The sequence below is a fragment of the Triturus cristatus genome, chromosome 4_1 (genome assembly GCF_964204655.1).
Source record: "Triturus cristatus chromosome 4_1, aTriCri1.1, whole genome shotgun sequence".
In the NCBI taxonomy this organism is placed as follows: domain Eukaryota; kingdom Metazoa; phylum Chordata; class Amphibia; order Caudata; family Salamandridae; genus Triturus; species Triturus cristatus.
Window position 1 is genome coordinate 1,277,777,658 of NC_140585.1, and position 26,207 is coordinate 1,277,803,864.

Genomic DNA, 26,207 nt, shown 5'->3' on the forward strand with positions numbered 1-26,207 from the left:
ACCGTTCTGAGGCAGCCGCCATGGAGGTCAGCCGAGAAGCAGGACGAAACAGCCCATGTACTACACTAATGAAAAATTGTTTAAGCCAGAATGAGTCATAAAGAGACAAATGGCAGGGGTTGAGCTAACTCACTGGAGGATAAAACAAGCATTGGAGAAGCCATTAGTTCTGGATTTAATGTGCAAAGACATGCACAAATGCCATTTGCAAGGGTTAGCACATAAAGACTTGGCCTATTGGCTTTTCCAATAGTTTTGATTTCTATTTCTTGTAGACCTGCACATATAATGGGGAAAATCCAACTCATAAACAACAGAAATTCTAAGAAGAAAAACAGTACTAGGTCAAATACTAAGTGGCATCCCACAGGCACCTCTAAATTGCTGGCAAAGGGAAGTTGGGGGGGAAGTACAGTGCAAACAACACCGCATCCCAAACCTAGCAGTCGACATCTTTGTGCATATGTGTAAACGGGGAGTATAGGCACATCTGATATTTCTACACACTCAGATCTTGCTGAATCTCTTGGAGAAAGCTCCTATTAACCCTTAATGGTGCTGCTGTAGCATGGCCTTAGGAAACGGTCTATGTTGCACAACTAGAGTTTACCCTAATGCGGGGCCCACAGAGCACCAGACTTTTGAGAGCAAGTTAGGGGGTAGGGAGGGAGGTGTACTGGCCTTTCTGCATGTGCCGGCAGCGATGTAAGGCTGAATGGGCTATGGGATGGGACAGAGAACCATCAGCAAGTGAAATGGGGTGGGGGGTTGAAGGAAGTGAGTAGCTTGCGACATGTGCAAGAGGCATTCTGAGGCAAGAGGCTGAAGTAGGGGGAGAGGCCAGCACCATGTGTCAGCATTGCTTTGAAGTGGTTAGAGCCATGAGAGTGGGTGGGGCCAGCATAGTGGATCGTGTGTTCTTAGATCCCATATGCATGTGAGGGAGGCATAAAAGATGTCCTTGATAAATTTCTTCAGCGCACTGTATATGATGGGAGAGTGGTGCAGCTGCTGTCAGTTGAACAGTAATTCGGGTCAATCTCTCTAGATCTCTTTTATTTAATATCATAATCTGAAAGGTACAACCAGGAGCGAGCCTGAAAGGGAGCTGCTTGATGTAGAGGGGTAGTGGCAATTGAGAAGGTGAATCCTTTGTATTGGAGGGTTAAATTATGCATGGTGTGGACTGCTCCTGCATAGTCAGAGCATTGGGTGAAAGCCAATAGGCTATTGTTGTGCCTCTCAACAATGGAAAACGTCATCAACTAAATTTGGTAGGCTAATCCAAGACTTGATGGAAAGCCTATTCTACCAATAGCTCATGAAGAAAATGTGTTTAAGTCCATGGCTGAAGGAGACTGACTGAAAGGCCACTGTTGCTTTGTATTTCTAGTTCTATGTTTGTGGGTGTATTGGTGAAATGAAATAGCCATAGCCAGACCTAAATAGCATCGGATTGACACTCAGAGGCAGCTTGGCCTAGAAGAAACAAGCCGGATCCTCTGAAATGTTTGCAGGGCTGGGCAGGACAAGTCACATTTCAGGGAGATTTCTTTAAAGGATCACAACTTCTGACAGACTGGGAGGACAGAGCTGGGGTCAATCTGGTGAAAAACTATGTCCCAGCTCTACGGGCTTTTAGCAAACACAACAGGGGCAACCCTTAGACCGCAAATGGAACATGGACATGAATACATACACAGCAACTGGGTCCATCCAGTTGTCATTTCTGGGAATATTTATTAGGTTAAGATGATATAATTAATTCATCATAAGTCCCTGAATATGTACTAATGGCCGTGATGACAAGGATAAATCATGTAGAAACAGTTATATCAAAAACTGTTCAGAGGATATAGACAAATATATAGAGCCATATTATATAACCGCTTAGTGTGATAGGCGAACACATGGTGCTGAGATAAGCTGGAAATGTGCACACTCCCCAGCCCGCCCACGGGCAGCAGAAGTAGACACTGGTCTGTTACAGGTAAGTAATGGTCCTTCCTGACAACCCCGTTTTGCAAGCAGCAGGCTGCCACCTTTGCTGCAGGAATCCATAAAGTGCGATTTTTCGGGGGAAATCAATCATACAAAAAGCACCAGTCTATAAAAAGTAACAACTTCAAGTTCCACTGCGGAAGCGGTGTAAATGAAATAAAAGTCACTTGAATGTTCTAAATGCATTCAAACAAACGCTATTTCTGTGGATGGCAATGTCTTTATTTTTGTTTGCTGAGTGCTTGCTACCCGGCCTCCCAAGTTCATAGCGCTATGAACAAGTTAATTGATTTCAGGGGAACAGTGTCTTACTCAAACTAACCTCATCTCCATCCTGCTGCCCCAACAAATGCATGTATTTACTACGCCTGCTGTAATCCTTAAAGAGAGTTAAGAATACATATCATTGCTACTGCATCTTCAACAGAGATTCGCAGACTCTATTTCTAGTAAGTGTTATGGTTACAATTGGGGTTTGGGGGCAGCCGACTACATGGAGGTCTGCCCCAGGGATATTTTGGAGAATGGAGCAGCCCGAATGACTACTCCAATAGTTTGGCTATGTTTGGGCTATGACAGGCTGTACTGCTCGATTTTCCCGGCCTTTTTGTGTTAAAGGGTGACTAGTGTGACTTCAGTCTCTTACCATCCAAGTCTAAGGGTTAGAGTAGTGAATGGAGCCTATTTACTAGGCACTTCGACATGATTCTGTGTTCTTCCCCATAGATCAGGGCTTGCACACATATCCTAGGGGATAGATTCGTTAGTATTAGGGACAACCTGTCATGTAGTGAGGGTATTTCATGGAGCCGTGCTGAATTCAGGCCTGGTAGGCCTCAAACGGGAGACTCCATCTTTCTTTCTGCTCCGGCAGCTTGGAATTCTTCTAGGTCAAGAGTTATGTTTTAGTTATGAGGTGTTATTCGCTTGGAGAGAACCGGTTCAGGCCGGCCCTTATCGAAGGATTGTATTTTTCTTCATGCCGAAGACACTACATCAGGCCGGCCGGCTGGGAACGTGTCCTTGGTACGGGGAGGTACAAGAATTTGGTGGGCGGCAGGTTACGGGCCGGAATTTTCCATGAGGAAATGCACCTCTATATTAGTGAAAGTCTGAGGCAGTTACATGTTCAGTCCGTAGGCGGCATCTAGCCGTTAGCAGTAGAGCTACTACTTATTCCAGGGAAGACAGACGCCATCTTGAAGGCGGAGAAGAACCGAGAGACAGATGCTTTCCTAACAGAATAGCCAGAGAGGAGAGAGTAGCCGATAAGGAAGAGGTCCCAGTGACTCGGAGAAGGGTGATTCCAGGCGAGCCGAGGCACAGACGAGAAGGGAACCTAGATGACTACTGAGTGCAGGCTACATACTACTAAGGTGATGTCGACCCTTTCTTATTAGAGTGTACAACTTAATCTTTCACTTTTCCTTGCAGGTTATGTGTTATATCGTAATGTTATGTGATGGTATGTGTAATGAGTAATAAAGTATCCAGTTTGTAGTGAATCAACATGTGCTGCGTGTTCTTGTATAAGAGGGTAGCCTATTCTTCTAGTCAGCTGTGACTTGACATGAACAGATGTTAACCCTGATCAGGTAAGTGGTAACTGAATAAGGGAGAGAGGAGCCCCTCGAACCAGAGAACAGGTTGTGCTCAAACTGGCAGTTCTTGTGTGATCTGATAAATAGTTGTATGTTATGGTAATCATAGGATGAACTTGTGCTGAGGCTGCCGTCTGGGTAGGAAGTCCTGGGTCCGTCTGGGACCGCGAGGCTGAGGCTGCCGTCTGGGTAGGAAGTCCTGGGTCCGTCTGGGACCGCGAGGCTGAGGCTGCCGTCTGGGTAGGAAGTCCTGGGTCCGTCTGGGACCGCGAGGCTGAGGCTGCCGTCTGGGTAGGAAGTCCTGGGTCCGTCTGGGATCGCGAGGCTGAGGCTGCCGTCTGGGTAGGAAGTCCTGGGTCCGTCTGGGACCGCGAGGCTGAGGCTGCCGTCTGGGTAGGAAGTCCTGGGTCCGTCTGGGATCGCGAGGCTGAGGCTGCCGTCTGGGTAGGAAGTCCTGGGTCCGTCTGGGATCGCGAGGCTGAGGCTGCCGTCTGGGTAGGAAGTCCTGGGTTCGTCTGGGACCGCGAGGCTGAGGCTGCCGTCTGGGTAGGAAGTCCTGGGTCCGTCTGGGATCGCGAGGCCGCCACTTGTATTATAAGAGGTCTAGATATATATATATATATATATATATATATATATATATATATATATATATATATATATATATATATATATAGTAGGAATTCCCTGTCCTTAGGTGGTATATATCTGTGGTTACTTGTTGTGAATAGGCCCTAGGGAGAGGGTAACGTTCTGGCTGGGTTAGAGAGGCTCTGATGAGCGGGTTCTATCTGATCCGAAAACCCAAGCAGAACATTTGGCGTCACGAACCGTTTTCGAAACCTGTGTGCGTCGTGTTATATCGTGTTTGTTTTCGGCGTGTGCGTGGTTTTGTTTGTATATTCTTTGTGGTATACTTCTGTGTCTAGCTTTTCTTCTTCTTTCTTTTCTTTTTCTTTCTTTTCTTCTTTCTTTTTCACGATGTTTTCTAGAAAATCTAAATCTACTTTTAAGTTGCCCGTTGACATTCCCGGATGGGATTCAACGCCTTATGAAGCCTTAGCCCGTGAGTGGGCTGATTCTACTGGTTTGAGTGAGAATTGGAATTCTTTTTTGGAGCTGCCGGAGCCGGCTAATGTGATTACTTGCTTACAGAAGGCGCCGGTATCTAAGGGTGATGAGCTTCCCATTTTAGGGCGCAGAGGTTGGATTGTTCTGTCTGCGTACAGGCTTCTCCATGAGAGGTTGTTGAAGTTGCAGACCTTGCATAAGGATTTGGAAGCGAACTTTGTTGAGATTCAGAATGCTCATACTTTGTTACGGTGTCAAAATAAGTTGCTTGCTGACAAACTTGACACGTACCAAACTATTGCCGAGAGAGCGGCTGTGCGAATTGCTCGTTATAAATACAAGAGTCGGCGTGGTCGGGTTTCGACGCGAAAGGTGCGTCTGGTCGTGGCGAAAGCCGGACTAGATTGGAATCCTGATGAATGGGATGGTAATATCTGGAACTCGAGTGATTCTCCTTCCTCGGGTGAGGAGTCTGCCAAGCGCGAGTCCTCTCGCTCCGGCCGTGCTTGTAAATCTGCTTCTTGCGCCTCTGATGGTGCACCCCGTGATTGCGCTCGTCCTTCGAGCGGGGTCGATGCTTCTTCCACTGATTGTTCCTCTACGTGTACTGGTCGAGCTCCTTGTGATGCTCATCCCGCGGTCTCGGCGCATCCAGTTTTTCGTCGGAAGTTGCAGCAGTCTCCCGCTGCTCCGCAGGGTATTTCTTTAGACTCTTTAGAGGACTTTACTCAACAAGAAATTAGTGATATTTTGCAGCGATTTCGGCAGCGAGCTGGTGAGACCTTGCTCACATGGATGGTGCGCCTTTATGAACTGGGCGCTGCTGGCATTATGTTAGATAATGGCGATTGTTTGAAGTTTTGTTCCTTGAGTTCGGATTCTACTGTACAGGATCATTCTCGTAACTATAATGGTGGTGGTCAAATTTCTTTACTTCAATTGGCGACTGAGGGTTGTAATCAAAAGTATCCTACTGAGTCTGATTGGCCTGTGAATGACAAACCGTGGTATACTTTGCGCGACGCTGCACAACGTCTCAAAGAGGAGGTGATGAAAACGGCAATTTTTCTGGGTACTGCTGACAGGTTGCTTGATGGTTTGTTGACATCTTCTGTGCGGAATCGTATCATTCGTTCTTCCCCTGTTGCCTATAAGCAGGTCATGATGACTTTATTGATTAATCAGACTGGTAACGTGTTATCTACGGTACTGGAATCGGTACGCCAACTCGGTGAGTTGGGTGAGTGGTTTAAACCTGAACGTCAGTCCCGGCCTGACACTCGTACTCCTGGTGACAATAAACTTACTAGACGTGATATCTTTTCTGGTCTTCTGGCCGATGGTGTGCGGAGGGAGGACATTGACGGTGAGACTACTGCTCATTTGTGGGAGTTGTTTCGCAAACGTGGCTTGGATCGGAAGGAGGGTGCCCGGCGTGTTCGGACGACTGAGTGTGATCGTGGTGGTTCTGACGGTAGCGGTGATGACGACCGCCGTGGGCGCTCTGTTCGTCGTGATGATCGACGTTATGTACGTGATATGTCCCCCTGTCGTGAGAGAGACGGAGAGAGAGAGGAGGTAAAAGAAAGGGGGAGAAATGATTATGTTTACAGCAGACGTAGAGATGATAGGGATCAATCCCCTGAGTTGAGGAGGAGAGAGGATCGTCATAGTTTGGCCGATCGAAACCTGCAGTACAATGCAGAAGACACGAATCCATTTCGTACTGGGAATGGATATGAACAGGAGGTACCGATACCTAGGAAACGTGAGAGTCTTTATCCTGATTTATCCTGGTACACAGAATGCAGTAAGCATGACTAGGAAATAGGTCAAGCTCCAGTACACAGATGGGCTCACAGAGATAATAGACCCTATGTAGATATTGAAATTTATTGGAGACATCGTAATATCCAAAGGGCCCGAGCATTGGTAGATACAGGAGCGGAGGCCACTCCTATTCATGGAAAATCAAAGAAGTTTACAGGTCAGCCTTTTACAATTACTGGATTAGGTGGAAAGGAAACTCCTGCAGTTCAAACTTTACTTGAAAAGAGAATAGGTAGAATCCCTAGAAAAGAATACTCTGTACTAGTGGTGCCACTCTTAGAATTCATAATTGGAATTGATATTTTGAAAGGAATGACTTTGCATTTAGATGATGGATGTTACCAATTTGGAACTACGCATTATATATCGTCTAGGCCTATACGGGTTGGTCGTTTAAGAATGCCCCCCATAAAAGTTCCTCAGGCGACAAAAGTGGTTTGTCAGAAGCAGTATCGTATTCCAGGTGGTCATGAGGAGATTAGTACCACTATTCAGGAGTTGGTGGATGCAGGTGTTATAACCCCAGTTACTTCTGCTTGGAATAATCCTGTTTGGCCTGTACGTAAGAGTGATAATTCTTGGCGCATGACTGTTGATTATCGAGAATTGAACAAACACACACCCTCTTTGACTGTTGCAGTACCGGATGTCATTACTTTAATTGAAAGAATCCAAAAACATCCAGGTACATGGTATGCGTCCATTGATATTGCTAATGCTTTCTTTTCGATTCCGATTGCCCCTGAGTGTCAGGAACAGTTCAGTTTTACGTGGAATGGGCGTCAGATGACGTTTAGAAGTCTTCCTCAGGGCTATGTGCATAGTCCTACGATATGTCACCGGCTGGTGGCAGAGCATTTGGCTGAGGTACCGGTTCATCCACAAATTCAGATGTGTCATTATATTGATGATGTTTTGATCCAAGGCGAAACACAAGAGGAAGTTCAGACCCAATTGGACAGAGTCATTGAGTGCCTGCGTGAGAAAGGTTGGGAAATCAACCCAGATAAATTACAAGGCCCGTCCCAGGCTGTAAAATTTTTGGGTATTAATTGGCATGAAGGGCACCGTGAAGTGATCCCTCAGGTTAAACGGAAAATTCTTGATTTTGCAGTTCCGAGGAATAGGAAAGAAGCCCAAAGCTTCATTGGTTTGTTTGGTTTTTGGTGTCAGCATATTCCTCATTTGAGTCAAATATTAGCCCCCTTGTACCGTGTCACTCGTAAAAAGAATGCATTTGAATGGGATAAACCACAGCAAGATGCGTTCAATCTAGCAAAAGAGGCAATTCAGCATGCTTTGGATTTATGGCCCGTACGTAATGGTGATGTGGATTTAAATGTGTCTGTACAGGGCCTTTATGCGAATTGGAGTTTGTGGCAGAAGCAAGGCAGGAGTAGAGTACCGTTAGGTTTCTGGACCAAAAAGTTACCTGATGCTGGTGAGCGTTATACACCTTTTGAAAAACAGTTACTTGCATGTTATTGGGCTCTGGTGGATACCGAGCAATTGACTTTGGGACATGATATAGTTTTGCGACCTGAAATTCCTATCATGCAGTGGGTTATGAGTTCGCCGAAAACTCACCGAATTGGACATGCTCAAGAGGCAAGTGTGATTAAATGGAAATGGTATATACAAGACAGGGCGCGTGTGGGACAAAAAGGAGTTGCATCTTTACATGAGCAGGTGGCGCGAGCGCCATCGACTGAGACTGAGAGTGAATGTTCCGTACCTTTAGTACAGGAGTCTCCTGTCAAGTGGGGTAGACCTTTTGATGATTTGTCCGTAGAGGACAGAAACCATGTCTGGTTTACGGATGGTTCAGCAAGGTTCATAGGGACGAAACGGCACTGGAAGGCGGTGTCCTATAATCCGATTACACAAAAACTGCTGAGCACAACTGGTGAAGGGAAGAGCAGTCAATTTGCTGAACTTTATGCTGTTTATCAAGTTTTGAAACAAGAGTTACCTGGCACATGTCATATTTTCACCGATTCTTGGTCTACTGCCAATGGACTGGCAGTTTGGTTACCGACTTGGCATTCCCATAATTGGAAATTGCATTCAAAAAAATTGTGGGGAAAAGAATTATGGCAGGAGATTTGGGAGATGCTCCCACAGAGTACTGTTACAATCTTCCATGTGGATGCTCACACCCCGATAGATTCTCTTGACAAATTTTTTCATAACATTGCAGATGAGAAATCTAAAATTGCTGAGGCAGTGGTGGACAGGCAAGATTCTGATATTGCGGGATTGGCTAAATGGGCCCACCAGAAGGCAGGACATTTTGGAGAGAAAGCCACTAGCAGGTGGGCTGCTGATCGAGGAATTTATATTCCCCTAGATTTAATCAAAAATGTTATTTTACATTGTCCCGTTTGTCAGCATATCAGACAGCGCAAAGTGCCCCAAATTGTTAAAGGTCATTTACATCGCGGGAAACTGCCCGCTCAAATTTGGCAGATTGATTACATCGGTCCACTTCCCATGAGTAGGAATTGTCAATATGTTTGCACTATTGTTGATACATACAGTGGCCTGTTGGTAGCCCTTCCCTGTAAGCAAGCTACCCAATTGAATACCATTAAAACATTGGAATTGATTATGATGTATTATGGTGTGCCATTCCAAATTCAATCTGATAATGCATCCCATTTTCGTGGAAGATTGGTACAGGAATTCTGTGTGGGAAACAATATTGACTGGGTATTTCATATCCCATATTATCCACAGGCCTCGGGTCTTGTGGAGAGATTGAATGGTCTGCTGAAGGAGCAACTGCGCAAATTGACAGATGACAAGTATAAGAATTGGCGAGACTTTTTGCCCCAAGCGCTATTAATTTTGAATAACCGTCCTTTTCTAAATGCTGAATCTCCACTTATGCGTTTGTTTCCTCCGAATGTTAATGCTCAGCCAAATGAAATCAGAGAGACTGTGATGTACTGGGAAATTACTCCCGGAGCTTTGGCTCCATGTAGAGCGACCCCAGGGTCGGCAGGTTTAGACTTGCATGCCATGGATGACACCGTTATAAAAGGTAAAGATCAGGTCATCATCGCGACCGGTGTTGGTGTTCATATACCACCCAGGAATTTTGGATTAATCGCCCCTAGATCGGGGCTGGCTGTAAAAGGCATTCAGGTGCTTGGAGGAATCATTGACAGTGATTATCAGGGAGAGATTAAGTGCTCCTGCTGAATAGCAGTGAGGTTGACTTACTGATACATCAAACTGACCGAGTGGCTCAATTACTCATAATGCCTGTTTTCAGTGGAGAGATCACAAAAGGCACTGCCCCAACTTTGCTAACTGTACGAGGCCAGAAAGGTTTTGGCTCCAGAGATAATCCTGGGGCCAGAGTTTGGGTGCAGTCGCCTAAGAATCCCCCTGAACAAGCAGAAGTCATTGCCACCGGTCACGACAATACCATTTTAGTTATGAGACCAGGGAAAGATAGCTGGGAAGCGGTCCCGGCTGACAAATGTTACTTACGAGAATGAATAATGCCTGTATTTGATTCTCTTTCAGATCATTCTTTGGACTGTTGCTGCAGGATGTGTCGGCGTCGGACTATTTTCGGGTTGGTTCGACGAGAGAGGAGGGATCCCGTCAACCCGGGATGAGTTACGCACCCGAGTGTCGCGTTCCTTCGCTGCGTGGGATTCGTCATCGAACTTTTGGACCTTACTGGCAAAAAGGGTGACTGATGCCCCTCACTTCTGTTTGACACCGATGAGATCTGTACACGACATCTTGGCAACCTGTCTGGTTGCTGTCCCTGCTTCGCTAGAAACTTTGACTCATATTTTCAACATTTCAAAGGCTCGCCCCAATGTTCTTCTGGGCGATTTTGCCACCCATGCGTATTGCCCCTTATGTACTGAACTACCAGACCAGATACCCCCCATTCAGTCCCAAATAGTTACCTATAATATCACACAAGGAGATTTGTGTTTTTTCCTTACGTGTAATCCTAGTGCAATTTCTGAATGTCTGCGTCTAAAATTGAAAGGTGCTACTTCCTTTACCCTTCATGAGCGAACTTTGTGCTTTCAAAGGACACCGAAAACATGTGCTTCTGTCCAGAACAATATGACTTGCAAGAGTTTGGTAGTTACCCCCAGGCATTATCGCACGATGTTACTACCTGCCGGATGGCTTTTCTCATGTGGTAATACTTCCTGGCCATATGTCCCCGCAAATATTTCTGGAGGCCCTTGTGCCATTACGAGTCTCAGTTTACTGATGTTCTCGTCACATCCGAATGCCAATTCTCGTGTGATTCGAGATGCAGTGATGTTACAGGAGGATTGTGACTCGTCCTTGCATTTATATTCCAAGTCTGAATACCTTAGCCTGGCTATTTCAATTATTGGTGTTCCTGCTTTGGCGGTTTATAATGCCAAATCTATTGGGAAAATGGCCTGCTGGATGGTAAAATCCATTAATCATACTTCTACAGTCCTGTCTGACATGTTATTAGACGCCCAGGGTGAACGCAGAGCCATCTTGCAAAATCGAGCGGCCATTGATTATCTTTTGCTTAAACATGGACACGATTGTTCTGATTTTGAGGGTCTTTGTTGTTTTAACTTGTCTGATCATACACAATCCATTCGCGCTCATATTGACAAGTTACATGACTTGACGGAAGAAGTTAGAAAACACATTGACCAGGGCTGGTTTGACTGGCTCTTTAATTGGTTACCTGATTTGCATTTGTTACGTCAAATATTAGGAGGTATTCTGATTACTATCGCTGTTTTGATTTCTATCTGTTGCTTTATTCAGTGTATTCCTTCACTACTTCAATTCTGCACACTTGGTACTAGACATAGATCAGTTAGTTTTGTTTCATATTATTCTTCCACCGATGTTAGTTCTGTTTAATGAATGTATAATAGACTGAAGTCAAGGGTGAAATGTACTGCTCGATTTTCCCGGCCTTTTTGTGTTAAAGGGTGACTAGTGTGACTTCAGTCTCTTACCATCCAAGTCTAAGGGTTAGAGTAGTGAATGGAGCCTATTTACTAGGCACTTCGACATGATTCTGTGTTCTTCCCCATAGATCAGGGCTTGCACACATATCCTAGGGGATAGATTCGTTAGTATTAGGGACAACCTGTCATGTAGTGAGGGTATTTCATGGAGCCGTGCTGAATTCAGGCCTGGTAGGCCTCAAACGGGAGAGACTCCATCTTTCTTTCTGCTCCGGCAGCTTGGAATTCTTCTAGGTCAAGAGTTATGTTTTAGTTATGAGGTGTTATTCGCTTGGAGAGAACCGGATCAGGCCGGCCCTTATCGAAGGATTGTATTTTTCTTCATGCCGAAGACACTACATCAGGCCGGCCGGCTGGGAACGTGTCCTTGGTACGGGGAGGTACAAGAATTTGGTGGGCGGCAGGTTACGGGCCGGAATTTTCCATGAGGAAATGCACCTCTATATTAGTGAAAGTCTGAGGCAGTTACATGTTCAGTCCGTAGGCGGCATTTAGCCGTTAGCAGTAGAGCTACTACTTATTCCAGGGAAGACAGACGCCATCTTGAAGGCGGAGAAGAACCGAGAGACAGATGCTTTCCTAACAGAATAGCCAGAGAGGAGAGAGTAGCCGATAAGGAAGAGGTCCCAGTGACTCGGAGAAGGGTGATTCCAGGCGAGCCGAGGCACAGACGAGAAGGGAACCTAGATGACTACTGAGTGCAGGCTACATACTACTAAGGTGATGTCGACCCTTTCTTATTAGAGTGTACAACTTAATCTTTCACTTTTCCTTGCAGGTTATGTGTTATATCGTAATGTTATGTGATGGTATGTGTAATGAGTAATAAAGTATCCAGTTTGTAGTGAATCAACATGTGCTGCGTGTTCTTGTATAAGAGGGTAGCCTATTCTTCTAGTCAGCTGTGACTTGACATGAACAGATGTTAACCCTGATCAGGTAAGTGGTAACTGAATAAGGGAGAGAGGAGCCCCTCGAACCAGAGAACAGGTTGTGCTCAAACTGGCAGTTCTTGTGTGATCTGATAAATAGTTGTATGTTATGGTAATCATAGGATGAACTTGTGCTGAGGCTGCCGTCTGGGTAGGAAGTCCTGGGTCCGTCTGGGACCGCGAGGCTGAGGCTGCCGTCTGGGTAGGAAGTCCTGGGTCCGTCTGGGACCGCGAGGCTGAGGCTGCCGTCTGGGTAGGAAGTCCTGGGTCCGTCTGGGACCGCGAGGCTGAGGCTGCCGTCTGGGTAGGAAGTCCTGGGTCCGTCTGGGATCGCGAGGCTGAGGCTGCCGTCTGGGTAGGAAGTCCTGGGTCCGTCTGGGACCGCGAGGCTGAGGCTGCCGTCTGGGTAGGAAGTCCTGGGTCCGTCTGGGATCGCGAGGCTGAGGCTGCCGTCTGGGTAGGAAGTCCTGGGTCCGTCTGGGATCGCGAGGCTGAGGCTGCCGTCTGGGTAGGAAGTCCTGGGTCCGTCTGGGACCGCGAGGCTGAGGCTGCCGTCTGGGTAGGAAGTCCTGGGTCCGTCTGGGATCGCGAGGCCGCCACTTGTATTATAAGAGGTCTAGATATATATATATATATATATATATATAGTAGGAATTCCCTGTCCTTAGGTGGTATATATCTGTGGTTACTTGTTGTGAATAGGCCCTAGGGAGAGGGTAACGTTCTGGCTGGGTTAGAGAGGCTCTGATGAGCGGGTTCTATCTGATCCGAAAACCCAAGCAGAACACAGGCCTATTTTGTAGCCCAGGGAACATTTTATGTGACCATCCACCATTTTGTGGAAGTAACAGAGTGACTAGTAGTAGGACTTTGAGTGTTTTTTAATTGTCATTTAAGGCTTTGTGGGGTTGGCTTTGGTTGGAACAGATGTGCAGGGGAAGAAAGTGAATGTTTTGGTTGTCACTTTGAACCAGGTGTAGTAGCGGTTGACAGACAAGTTGGCACGGTTTAGCCAAGTTTGTTCTTGTTGACAGCAGACATCCAGGCTGAAAGTGAACGGATAGACAAGCTCATGCTTGGATGAGGTATGAAGTTTAAGGTTCATTAGGAAGTTAGGTTAGTTACAGGTTAATAGTTGCTGTAAAAATGCTGGGGATGATAAAGCTCCCAATTGCTGAGGATCAGTGCAGGAGGCAGTACAGAACTGCAGCTTTAAGTTTGTGGGGGGGGGGGGACTTTTATGGGTGGTGGGATAGTTTACCATAGGTAACAATGTTATAAAGTGAGGTTGTAATTTTGCAAGACACACAGGTTTATAATTGTAATGTGCACCTGTTTCAATAAAAGCAGCCTTTTTGACACTATTTCAATGTCAGTAGTAAGTTCTGCCTCCCATATTCCCCCATGTGGTGAGAAACATTACATTAAAGAAAGAGGTCTGTAAGAGTCATAATGCGTTTTTCAAACTTAGTCTGTCAAACTGCTTTTCAAAAGTATTGCATCATTTCAGTAGTAAAACAACTTCACAAGGTTATAGCTGTAGAAAAAAGTACAATTATAAAAATCAACCCATGTTTCGTAAGGTATCGATGAAAATAACCATAAAGAGACGTGGTTAATAAAAAGATAAGCAAAGTGGTAAAATGGTACCAACTACCAAAAGCAGAGTTATTTCACAATAAAAAAATAAGAGTGAGAAAATACTTCATTTTTCTTAAGCTGAGCAATTCCAGAAATATTCTTGTAACTAGAATCCTCTAGAAGATGGTGACGCCCCAAAAATTGAATCCAGAGTTACAGAAAAACACTACAAGTGAAGTCTACCTCCTATCAGAGCCGGCTTTAGTGCTGGCGATGCCCAGCGCAACAATTGTTTTTTGGCGTCCCTACTCCACTCATGACCTCCTCCATGGATCCCCACCCTCCAACAGTGTCCTTCTTCTCCCCATAGCCGCTCTCACATACACTGCACTAACCATCACGTCGTAGACCCCAGCCTGCAGACGCATCCTCAAAGGAAAGCTTAACAAACTAAAAACCAAATGACCATGGTGAAGAAGGACAAGTTACAAGATATCCTACAAAACTGTAACATTCAGTTCAGCGCACATCCTTCAAAAAGTCCAAAAGTTACAAGAGCTACAAGGGTCTAAGTCCAGCAAAGCAAGAGATCCCAGTGTTTATAACACAAGAAACTATACAGACTCCATATTAATGCTTAACCAACACAGTAAGAAGCTCACAGACAGCATTTAGTTATGCAACAGAAACAACACTCACCCCCCCCCCCCCGCGAAAGGTAAGAAGGAAGTTGTTGTTCCTAATGCTAACATGCCGCAGCAAACAAGCAGGTCACCAGGGGTCCAAATCACAAGACGTTTCATACACCGCAACAAACCTGTCTTGTCCCAGTCACCCAACAGCGCCGAATATCCAGTTTCGAAAACAAAAAATCAGAACCAGACCCTACAACGGCAATGTTGAAAGGATCACTAAAGATCCATATCAATTTTGCTTTAGCACGGAACGTTATCATTTTAAGTGACTTTACTAATGTGTTTTAATACGATACATTGCTAAGCCTGATTTTAGGTGTTTACTTGTAATGATTATAAGTAATCAATCATGAATAAAATTACATACATTTAACTTATTTGAAAGCACTGGTAGGGTATTGCTTTACTAATATGAATGTATATCTACCCAAATGAACCCTTTTTAGCAACATTAGGAATAGATGAGGAAAAACTGGGGGAGAACCATCACATCCTAACCTATATTATTTAGTTTGCATGCAGCTCTTTGAGGTCAGTTCATAAGTCACTGTTCTGTATCAGGATTGTAACTTGTGAACTGCTGTCACTAAAGGATCTTTACAGCAAAAGTGGTAACCCACGGAGCAATGCACATAAAATACAGTACTGTGATCTGCATGGTACACGTTCTTTGCAGCAGGCATATTAACCCAGTGTGCTACTTCATGATGAGCCAAACTGCCACTAGACGAAATTCAGATCCCTCTCCAGCAGGAACATTGATCAGCAGAGCTATCTAGGCATTTGTATTGCTGCCACAAACAGCTGAAAGCACAAGGAACTCTGAAGCAAGTGCTTTTAAAACCATAAATTACTTCTAAACGCAGCGCACCCTCCTCTCCCCCCACCCCCAGACACCACACCTCAAGGTCAGCACCAGGTGCGGCTGCAAGGGTCACGCTAAAGCCGGCTGTTTCTATTCCCTCACACATCATGAGCATTGCAGGGGGATTCTGTGTACAATGCAGAGCAGGGAGCCTTTCACCATATTAAAATGGCATACACAACTAATATGGCAGACCCAACAGTGAAACAACCAACATCCCTCCCTCTCAAGACCTCTGCAACAAACTCAGCTCCTTCTTCCACCGCAACATCAAGATGCTCTACGATAACTTTGACGACCAAGACCATGGCCCGTCCCAAAACACACCCCCAGAGACACCATCCAACAGACCCTTCTCACCTGGATCCCTCTCACCACAGAAGACACAGAAAAAACAATGAAAATCATCCATTCCGGAGCACCTACTGATCCCTGCCCGCCGCACATCTTCCAAAGGGCCGCCACTACCATCACACCTGAACTACGCCGATCTATCAACTGCACACTCGAGACCGCCACATTCCCCTACGATTGGAAAGACTCCAAAATCAAACCCCTCCTCAAGAAGCCCTCCGCAGATCCGACAGATCTCAGGAACTTCAGGCCCATCTCACTACTCCCATTCGCCGCCAAAGTCATTGACAAAGTCGTCAACACCCAGCTAGCACACTTCATAGAAACTAACAAAATCCTAAACATCTCTCAATTCAGATTCCACAGCAACCACAGCACCGACTCCGCCCTCATAGCCGCAACCAACAACATCCACGCCACCCTCGACCAAGGCCACACAGCAGCCCCCATCCTCCTGGACCGTTCAGCAGCCTTCGGCATGGTCTCCCACCGCACAAAAGTCACCAGACTCCATGACCCCGGCATCCAAGGAATAGCCTTAGACTGGATCCGATCTTTCCTATCAGGTAGAACACAAAGAATAAGACTCCCCGTCCTTCCTCTCCGAACCAACAGAGATCAGATGTGGAGTACCCTAAGGATCCTCCCTCAGCCCCACGCTCTCCAACGTCTACATGGCCTCCCTCACAACCAACTTCAGGAAACAAAGACTCAACATAGTCTCATACGCCGACAACACCCAGCTCATCATCTCCCGCGTCAAGGAACCTCACATCAACAAACGCAGTTTCCAAGAAGAGATGGAAGACGTTGCAAACTGGATGAGCAGCAGCTGCCAGAAGGTCAACTCAGAGAAAACAAAAGTTCTCATCCTTGGCTTCACTCCCTCTGTATGGGACCAGGTTGCCCCCCGCCCTCTTAAACCCTCCCAACTCAACGGACCACGCTCGCAACCTCGGCAACATACTCAACTCTTCACTCACCATCAGATCAGGGCTGTGTCCTCCACTTGCTTCAACACCCTCTGCATACTTCGCAAGACCTTCAAATGGATTCCCCCCCAACGCCAGGAAGACCGTCACCCTAGCACTCATTACCAGCAGACTGGACTACGGAAACGCCGTCTATGCCAACAAAAAACTCCTCCGCAAACTCCAGACCATCTAGAACACTGCAGCCAGACTTATCCTCGACATCCCACAAGATGAGCACATCACCCAACACCTATGTGACCTCCACTGGCTCCCCATTGAAAGAAGAATAACCTTCAAACTGCTCACACACGCCTACAAAGCCCTCCATAACACCGGACCCCAATACCTCAACAAACGTATGTCCTTCCATGCCCTCAAGAGAAACCTCTGCTCTGATGACTTCGCCCTAGCCACGGTCCCCCGTATCCACCGGGCCAGAGAGAGTGGAAGATCCTTCTCCTACCTCGCGGCCAAGACCTAGAATGAACTTCCCGACGCATCTGATGAAGCCCGACAGTGCACCAATTCAGAAAGGACCTCAAGACCTGGCTCTTTGAATGACCTACGGGGCTTCTCACACCCCCCTCCCCCACACCTTGAGACCCTCACGGGTGAGTAGCGCGTTTTAAAACCCCTGATTGATTGATACATTTAAAAACAATTAATCTAAACAGGAAACAGTTCCACGGTCAGCCATTGTCATAAAAACCGGGCATGGCTCGGCCCCTCTCAGACCAACATTTGATGAACTGGTCAAACGATGTACCATTTAAAAAAATTGTACCAGCCCAACCATTTTCAATTTTCTGTCAATAGTGATCCGGCCGGCTGGGCCACACTTTTGTAAAGTGAGGCAGCAGGCTACAAAAAAGCATTGTTATGAATACTGTAAATTCCAGCACTCTGGGTTAGGAACATTAGTTAAAGCAGGCCTGAAACCATGTCAGCATGTTAGGATTTTATTGCAAGATCAATTAAGACACAATAATTCTTCATGAAACTGATTAGCCCATTCCTGGTTCTGCTGAAAATATGGTCCAGCCTCAGTCATCCAGAACCTCCCTTGGGCAGGTCAATCAAGGCTGTTGTAAGCACTGACCATTAAGCAAGTTATGACGAATATATGACGTTTCTTCGCATGCGTTTAGTACGCATGCCATTACTACGCGGTCGTTAGTTTTTTAGTTCGCATACCGTTACTACGCAATTCGGAACTACGAATTGCAGTAAGGGGGTGCTGGATGTTGGAATAGTATAATTTACTATTCCAACTCCAGTCTATGCGGACACTAGGGAAGGTGTTGGATTTTAAATCCAACACCTTCTCCCCCTTACTGCAATTCATAGTTCCGAATTACGTAGTAAAGGTATGCTAACTAACAACGCGGTCGTACTAACGACCGCGTAGTAATGGCATGCGAAGTAACGCATGCTAAGTAAACGCCGTTTACCAGTTATGACTGAGTGACGGGAGCATATGACACAATAACGAACATTACTGACGAGTTAAAAGTCACTAAAGCTACTTACAAGTGAATGTGTCAGCACAAGACCTATATACCTCCCACCACCCTTCAGTCAGATGTCTGCTAAGGGACAGCTGATCTGCACCCTATTTAGGAGGTACAATCCATGCAACTGGATTGGATGCCCGCTGTCACTGGCAATTAAATTATAAATTCAGGTTAGTATTATTTTACTTGTGACACGCCGGAAGCTTGGACCCTGCAAACTCTGCAACAACTGATACTAGTATCCCCAACTCAATTGAAATTGTTAATCAAATTACCAAGAATGAAAGGCCCGCCGGCTTCTGCTACCTTTCAAACTTGTCATCTACAGGAAGCAAAAAGATTTCTATTGTACTATGGTCATTTAAAGGGGAGAGGGGTTGGCCTGACAGCTAGGGCGGTCGACCTCGAATCCGGGGAACTGGGTTCGAGTCTGGGCAATGACGCTGAACATCCTGTGATTCTGAGCAAATCACTTAGGGGCATATTCTCAAGGCAGGCGATAAAATTATCGCCGCTTTAGCGACAGAAAACTGCCGCTAAAACGGCGATAATGGGCTTGATAATATGCTCTATGGAATTCTAATTGAAGCCCATTTTAAATGTGAAGGACGTCTAACATGGGCTTCAATTGGAATTCCATAGAGCATATTATCAAGCCCATTATCGCCTTTTTAGCTGCAGTTTTCTGCCGCTAAAGCGGCGATAATTTTATCGCCTGTCTTGATAATATGCCCCTTCATCTCCCCGTGCCTAACAAAAATTAATGTGTCCTCATGTGTGAACTCTATAAAATTAAAAAATTAAATAAAGGCGGAGTTATATCACAGCAAAACCATGAAACCTCGCCGTTTTGACTACTAAAAAGGTAATAAAGAATGATGAGAAGGCCTTTTGCTGAGCCTCACAAACACTGCCACCTGCGCGTGCCACAGAGCTGCCTCAGGGCGGTTACCCTCGGTGCCGAACCTATCATACACCCCGCGGGACGCCTCTTGGTTTTATTTCTTATAAAAGTGCCAAGAATCTTCTACAAATCCAAACGTCTGTTGAGCAGCACGGGGAAGGGTGATTAAACATACATCTACATTGTATTAAAGAGAATGTATTGCCATTGTTGAGGGTACCCACTTAGAGGGAAACGGTTGCATACATGTTGACATCAATAAATCAGTTGGCTGCCATGTTACAGCTTCTGGGCCTGTGCCAAGAGCCTCGCCTCACCAGCAAGAACAGCCCTGCTCCAGCCAAGAGACAGGTGTTTATTCCACATCGAAAGCAGCTGTAGTGCACTCAGGGATAGGAATAAATGTGGCCTCGTAATGAACCTGGTTAATGGGTTATCACCGGCGCACCAGATATATGATCTCTGTTTTCCAACTTGACTACTTTGGTTTACATAATATCTGGAATATACTCCAGGGGTTCTTTGGGCACTACTCAAATACAGTTGCAAACTCAGCATAACTTGTCATGTCTTCTTTTGATCCCCAGAAGGAAACATGAACATTGACGAATACAGACAGTATTTGAGCATCAGAAGCGGGCCACCCTATAGATACACTTAAACCATTCCTGACAGGCCTGGGCCTCCGAAGGGAGGAAGGGCTGGGGTAGAGTAAGTCACATGTCAGCTGGAGCCTTGCATTTGACTGACTCTGTCCCTCCCAGCCTCAGAGGCATTTCAGACTCCAGAGGCCCCAACATGTCGCTGTTGACCTTTGTAATGGTATTTATAGAAACTGTTACGTTTAGTGATGTGTGGGGTTATTTTCAGAGCATTCAACAGATCTATATTTTTGCCCTAAAGTCATCTGCTCTTCTTTGCTTATTGTGTAACCTTGTCATTGTTACCACAGCAAATCGGACCTCAGGTGCATAGGGCTTTGTCCCCCAACACAGATCTGCGCCTTTGGGTGTAAAACTTTTGTTTTGTTGTTCTAAAAACACAAGAAGGGCAAACCTGACCCCTATATATGAGAACATCACACGAAATTCGAGCACAGACAACGGAAGCCAGTTCACCCAATGGGACTTACCAAGCTATCAATTCAAAAAACAGAACCGCAACAAAGTTAGAAGCACACCTCCCACAATCATGCACAGTATCAACAATCCCCCATCACCCCACCACCTAAACCCCTATGGAAAACAACACACTGAAAAAAACTGGTGGAACAAACACAGAAGCAGCTACGCAACCATTCAGAGAGTGCCTTAGTCCTAGTAAGATGCACAGAAGCTCTACGGAAATTAAAACGCAATACAAAGCTCGCATGCCAATAAGAAACTAGCTTACATTCCAACAAATCTCTATTCCAAATACGTGAAAATGGGGCACCCAAAAGGGTAGCCCCTGACAAATAGGAGAGGACCAGCGGGGTGGAGGACACTCAACGGCAATTGTCGGTGGCAATTTTTCAATTTTTGTGGGGACTGGGGCAGCATGGCTCCCAACATGACTGAATGGTGGGTATTTTCAGGGGTTGGTGGGGGTGACTGCTGGGAAGCAGGTGGTCAGCATTTAAACTGTAAGGGCTGGACATTACCCTCTTTTCTCTGCCCGATAACCTGCAGCTTACCCCATACCCTTGGCCACAAGTTTCTCCATCTTGAAAGGGAAACCCGGGGGGGGGGGGGGAGAAGATGGTCAGTAAACCATGTTCCTGTGGTGGGTTGGCTTATAGTTGGCCACAAAGCAGGCAGACACCTTGGCATCAGATATTCAAAAGTTGGGAGAAAGCTGGCTTACGTTTTACCGCAAGCAAGGTACTGCAGTGCTCATTGGTGGTTAGGGGTGGGCCCTACAGCTACCGCCCCTAGCCCTTGGCGTGTACTCTATAGCACTACCCTCAGGAAGTGGGGAAGATGGTGCTTGTGGTAAGGGAACAAATGATGGCCCAGTTACCCATTCCCGTTTCCCGCAGGAAGCCAGGGAGAATCCCTCCTTAGGAGTGACTCTGGCATGATACTATTTAGGGACTCAGCTTATAAGTTGACCTGGGCTCCCGCTGTACTAGGAGGCAGGTGAGTTGCTCCTGTGAGAAATTCAACAGGGGTCCGAGGAGTAGCGACAGGGGCCTGAAGCCAATTAGCTGATATTAGAAGGGCAACCTAGGGGGTCAACTTTGAGGAATCTGCTACTTCAGAGATCAAGTGTCTAGCTTTTCTTTCACTAACTGATGTATACATTTTTAGAACCTTAGAATTCAGTGGCTGGTTTAAACTTGTTTGTAAATAGATCTTACCTGAGAATTTGATTCTCATATCCAACAATAGTGAGTCTTACATGGAGTTCTTCATTGGAAGGGGGGGCTCAATGGGGTTACACGTTCTTCTGTCTCCCCAACATACCTTGGAGGTCCCGCACCAACTGCTAGTGAACAGGCTGGAGCCACAGTTCAGTGATGTCACTACTATACACCTCTTCTATCCTACTTCTGCGCTGTTCGTTTTTGGCGCATTGACAAACCAATAACTTTTTCCCCCAGATAGGGTTGCCCTAGTATGGAACAATCTTTCAGCAGAAGCGGAGCCAAACACGCTACTTAATTTGGAAGGCCCAAGATTTACAAAAGATAACAGAAGGCTTAGTAGAGAAGGGTACAGTTGAGCCCAAGTAGGGTATGGTCTTCCAAGCACAGAGAGTGATAGATCTACTGGGAGACAGAAACACATTCCCGTAGTTTGTGTGTGAGGCAATTATGACTGAGGAGTCCTGTTAATCTTTTTGGCGAACAGGCTCCCTACAAAATAAGACAGTACATCCCTGGCCAATACTAGGTAAGGAATTGAGTGGGGAAAAAATCGTCAATCGTTGTTCATTTGGGTGACAAGAATAATGACCAACAAAAGGTTCTATAATCTAGTGAAATAAAGCACATACCCATCGTATTCCTTGTATTCTGGGCTGCTCCCCTGTGTCGCGCTCCAGGTGGATCTGATAGGTGTAACTCCGGAAAAAGTGCATCTTGCTGCACCAGTTGAGAGGCCTCCAGTCCAGTCTACATTCCCCCCCGCTACAAATCAAATGGTATGACCTTGCAGAAGCGAGAGCAGGGCCGGGGCACGGGTTCCATAGTCCTTGCTTCGTAACTTGTCTGCACACAGAAAAGATAGGCCATCTAGGAGGTGCAATCACGTGATTCTGCGAGACAACTGCATGATCTAATACTGAGGCGACGCGATACTCCACAGCTCGAAGAACTCAACTTCTTGCAATGAACCCCAAAAACTTGTAGTTAAGGCTGATAGAGCGCACCACAGTCCATACAAGCGGACTTATCACGTCACTAGCAGATGCTGCATTGCTGAGGTCGTCCTCCTAGAAATCGTCGTTAATCATCAGAAATGCAATAAATGTTGTGAGAACCGGGTTGTTAAAGGTCTTTTCTGCACACCGGGTACTGTGTGGGAATCTTGGCACAGTTCGCTAGACTCGGCCCCAAACGTCGAATGACTTCAGGCTTCTTTCACGCAGTTCTCTCCTTTCGCGCAGTTGACATTGTGTGCTGTGAGGAGGCGGTCAGTTTGAAATCCGTGACACGACACACGAAGATGCGCCTCTAACACACCCGGTGTTTCTTCATCCAGCGAGCGCCTAGAGGCGAAAAGTTGTTGTGCTCTCTACGTCCCCACCACACTCAGACGCAGGTGCATCCGCTCTGGCGGAAAGGGACGGGGCACACGCACTCAAGACTGCTGCTGCAAGGGCGGAGGTCGGAAAGTCTCTAACTTCAGACTGTTGTTTGTAGCGTGTTCATGTAATCCTCGGCTGCTCTCTGGGTAAACATGCCCCACGCACGCACGACAGACACCGGGCAGCGCGCGCTGAAAGAAAAAGAAGGAAAGGACATCTTATCTCCAACTGTGGAGGTCCAGTTCACAGCTTGTGTCTCCGCCTGAAATTCTCCCTTCTAGAGGAGAGCTCAGGGAAGTAGTTTACTCTCAGAGGAAGATCGTAATCAGTCATTTAAAATGTTTCGCTTACTGACACTGCATCAGATCTCACTGTGCCCGCCAAAACACTGCATCCAGTCACCAACACTCTCTGCACAACCTCAAAAGCCGTTCAGCGCCTCTTTAACAATGCGCATTGCCTTGCTTCGAATCGAGTCCATAACGGCCTCTGCTTCAAAGCAAGAACACTCTCTCCGCGTCACCTCATTAACATTCATTTATTTACCTCGATAACACTCTGATTCACCCCGATGACAATATCTGCTTCGCCTCAAAACCCCTATTTTTCTTTACCTCACCACTCTGCTTCACCACATTATTCTTTAATTTAACTCAATTACACTCTGCTTCACCTCAAGAACATTCTCTGCTTCAGCACCATAACAATATTTTCTTCACCTCAACAACACTAAACTTCACGTCTCTCTGCTTCACCTCAATAACATTATTTCCTTCACCGCTAGCAGACTTTCTGCTTCTACTTATTAGCATTCGCCCCTTCGCCTCAACAATCTCTGCTGCCCCCCCCCCCCCAAAAAATCGCTTTCTACTTTACCAGTGTCACTAACTTCGCCTCACCAACACTCTGGTTTACCTGTATAAACCTCTCTGCTTTACATTTAAACAGTCTATGCCCCAGAGCACTCTCTTGCATCACCACAAGTACACGCTTTCACCTCAACACTATTGTCTTTACCTCAAGAACACTGTTTGCTTCATCTCAATATACTTGTTTGTACATCAATCACTCCCTCAGCTTCACCTCGCAGCAATCACCGTTCACCTCTCTGTTTCAGCTCCCTGCTTTTCTCTCGTCCCCATTCTCATCTACCAAGTGTTCGCCCTATAGCTGTATCCTAAACGCATGCATTTAATTCAGCTCAACTGCGCTCTTTGCCTCAGACGTGTACCCGTTTACCGGAATAATACCTAACCATGCCAGCTTCACCTCATAAGTTTCTGCTTCACCACATCACTCTTTGGTCAGCTGAATTTCTTTGGCTGTTTCACCTCAATAACTTTCTTTGAGTCGATAACACTCGTTGCCTCACCTCGGTAATTTTGCTGCTTCACCTCAATAACTCTTCTTTCCTCGCCTCAGTGCCTCTCTTTGCCCCGCCTCATTAACCCCTCAGCCTCAGCTAAATGACTCTTTCTTCCTCGCCTCTATAATATTCAGCTTCTTCAGTATACCTCCTTCCGCCTCACCTCCGGAACACGAGACGAGCACACAGCTTCCAGCCGCATAACCAGGACGGAAACAACGCTGGCAAGCCCGTACCAGGCTGAACAAACATTTGGCAGGTGACCTGCAGCAGAGTAGTTTTCATTAGGGAGGCAGGGCGCCCTCCCCAGGCGGGCCGGCAGGGACACACCCCCTGGGCCGGCACCGCCCTAGTGCTGCGTGGTGTCTGCTCCAGTTTACCAAGCGCGCGCCGAGCTCGCTGCGGCAGGCGCTGCTGCGTGTTCAGAGAGATGTCGTGTCACGCAGCGCGGGCCGCGGGCCATAGGAGCGACCCTGTCGGGTTGCTTCTGGTTTGTAATCTGCCGCAGGTGATGCGGGAGGTGACACGACTTGCACTTTATCAAGCTTCCAAACTCTCGTTTTCGTAGTTGTTTTTTTCCTATCAATATACTCTTTTTTTCCCCCTCAAATACTGGAGCTGTCCACTTTCTCAGCGCAATGCAGTTTTCACCATGGTAGCTGCATGTCGGCTAGGTGGCCCAATGTAATGTGGGAAGTAAGAGAAGGCACACATTGATTGCACTCACAGACACCCAGGGTCGCCCCTTACGGGGGCAATCCTAGGGGCTGCCTCTGCCTTCTCCCCAGGAACGGTCTTGGAAGAAGGTTCTATTCAGGGCTTCCGTGGGATGAAAAAGGTTGGGGGGGGTGCTCTAGAAAGGAGGTGGCCAAGAAGCATAGATGTGACTCGTCTGAAGAGGCATAGCCTATATAATTAAGGGCTTGGCATAAAATATGTAACCTAAATTCCTGTGCTTCACACAATATGGCACCTGACTGGCATTTGCGTGCCTCTCCGCCAGCTTTCTGTTATTGCACCCAGACATATCACAGAATAACACCTATTCACCCCTTCACACCACATCCCTCTGTGAAAACTTGACACCATTTTTCTGTCCTTATCTTTCAGAAATCCTCCTTCTGCATATATCACATTTCATTCTTTTTGCTCTCTCCTTCGGCACGTATTTACTTGCTTCTCCTGTACTCCACCCCCACAAACATACACCTGTAAGCAAACCAATTTCTTTTACTTATGCCCTCTCAGTATTTTAACAACTTAGTACTTCTTTCACACACTTTCTCATATACTCAGAATTACATGTGGTGCTTGTCATCATTGATCTGTGCGCTCTGCAGAGGGACCTAAGAATGGATACGAGCGTGTGTTCTGGACACCTTCATGACCCACTGGCCTGTGGTGCGAGAACCTCACAATGCCTCCAGCCTAAACTCCTAAGTTCTCATTCATGGCCCCTTATAAACACCCACTACAACCCGAGCTGATGCAGATACCAGGAGACGGCCCAGCTCACAGTACTCACACTACAAGATCACTACAAAGGCATGAGAAACCGCCAGGAATAAACTACATCCTGGAAAGAGCAAATACTCTTTGGAAAGTAAATCAAGTGAAACATGTGAAATGTAAACAGAACTACCTCACTGGCATGGATAGCCTGAAGAGTTTTAACAGTCATTGTTGAGAAATTGATCAGGTTCCCTTTAAAGGCCAGTATCATGGGGTCCAATAGGGAACCATTTGAAAGTCCGCGTTTAATTGTTTCAGGGTCTGAG

General features: G+C 46.4%; 1 protein-coding gene across 1 annotated transcript in view; it reads right to left on the minus strand.

Moving 5' to 3' along the window:
* Nucleotides 1–24,614, minus strand: part of RAPGEF3 (Rap guanine nucleotide exchange factor 3) — an 870,850-nt gene extending 846,236 nt beyond the window's left edge. Inside the window, exons 1-2 of the mRNA XM_085654789.1 lie at nt 24,436–24,614; nt 22,311–23,254 (exon numbers count right to left, since the gene is read on the minus strand). Of these exons, the coding sequence (XP_085510915.1) occupies nt 22,311–22,394 (84 nt within the window). The 5' untranslated portion in view covers nt 22,395–23,254; nt 24,436–24,614. The remainder of the gene's footprint in view (nt 1–22,310; nt 23,255–24,435) is intronic.
* Between the last annotated feature and the right edge of the window lie 1,593 nt (nt 24,615–26,207).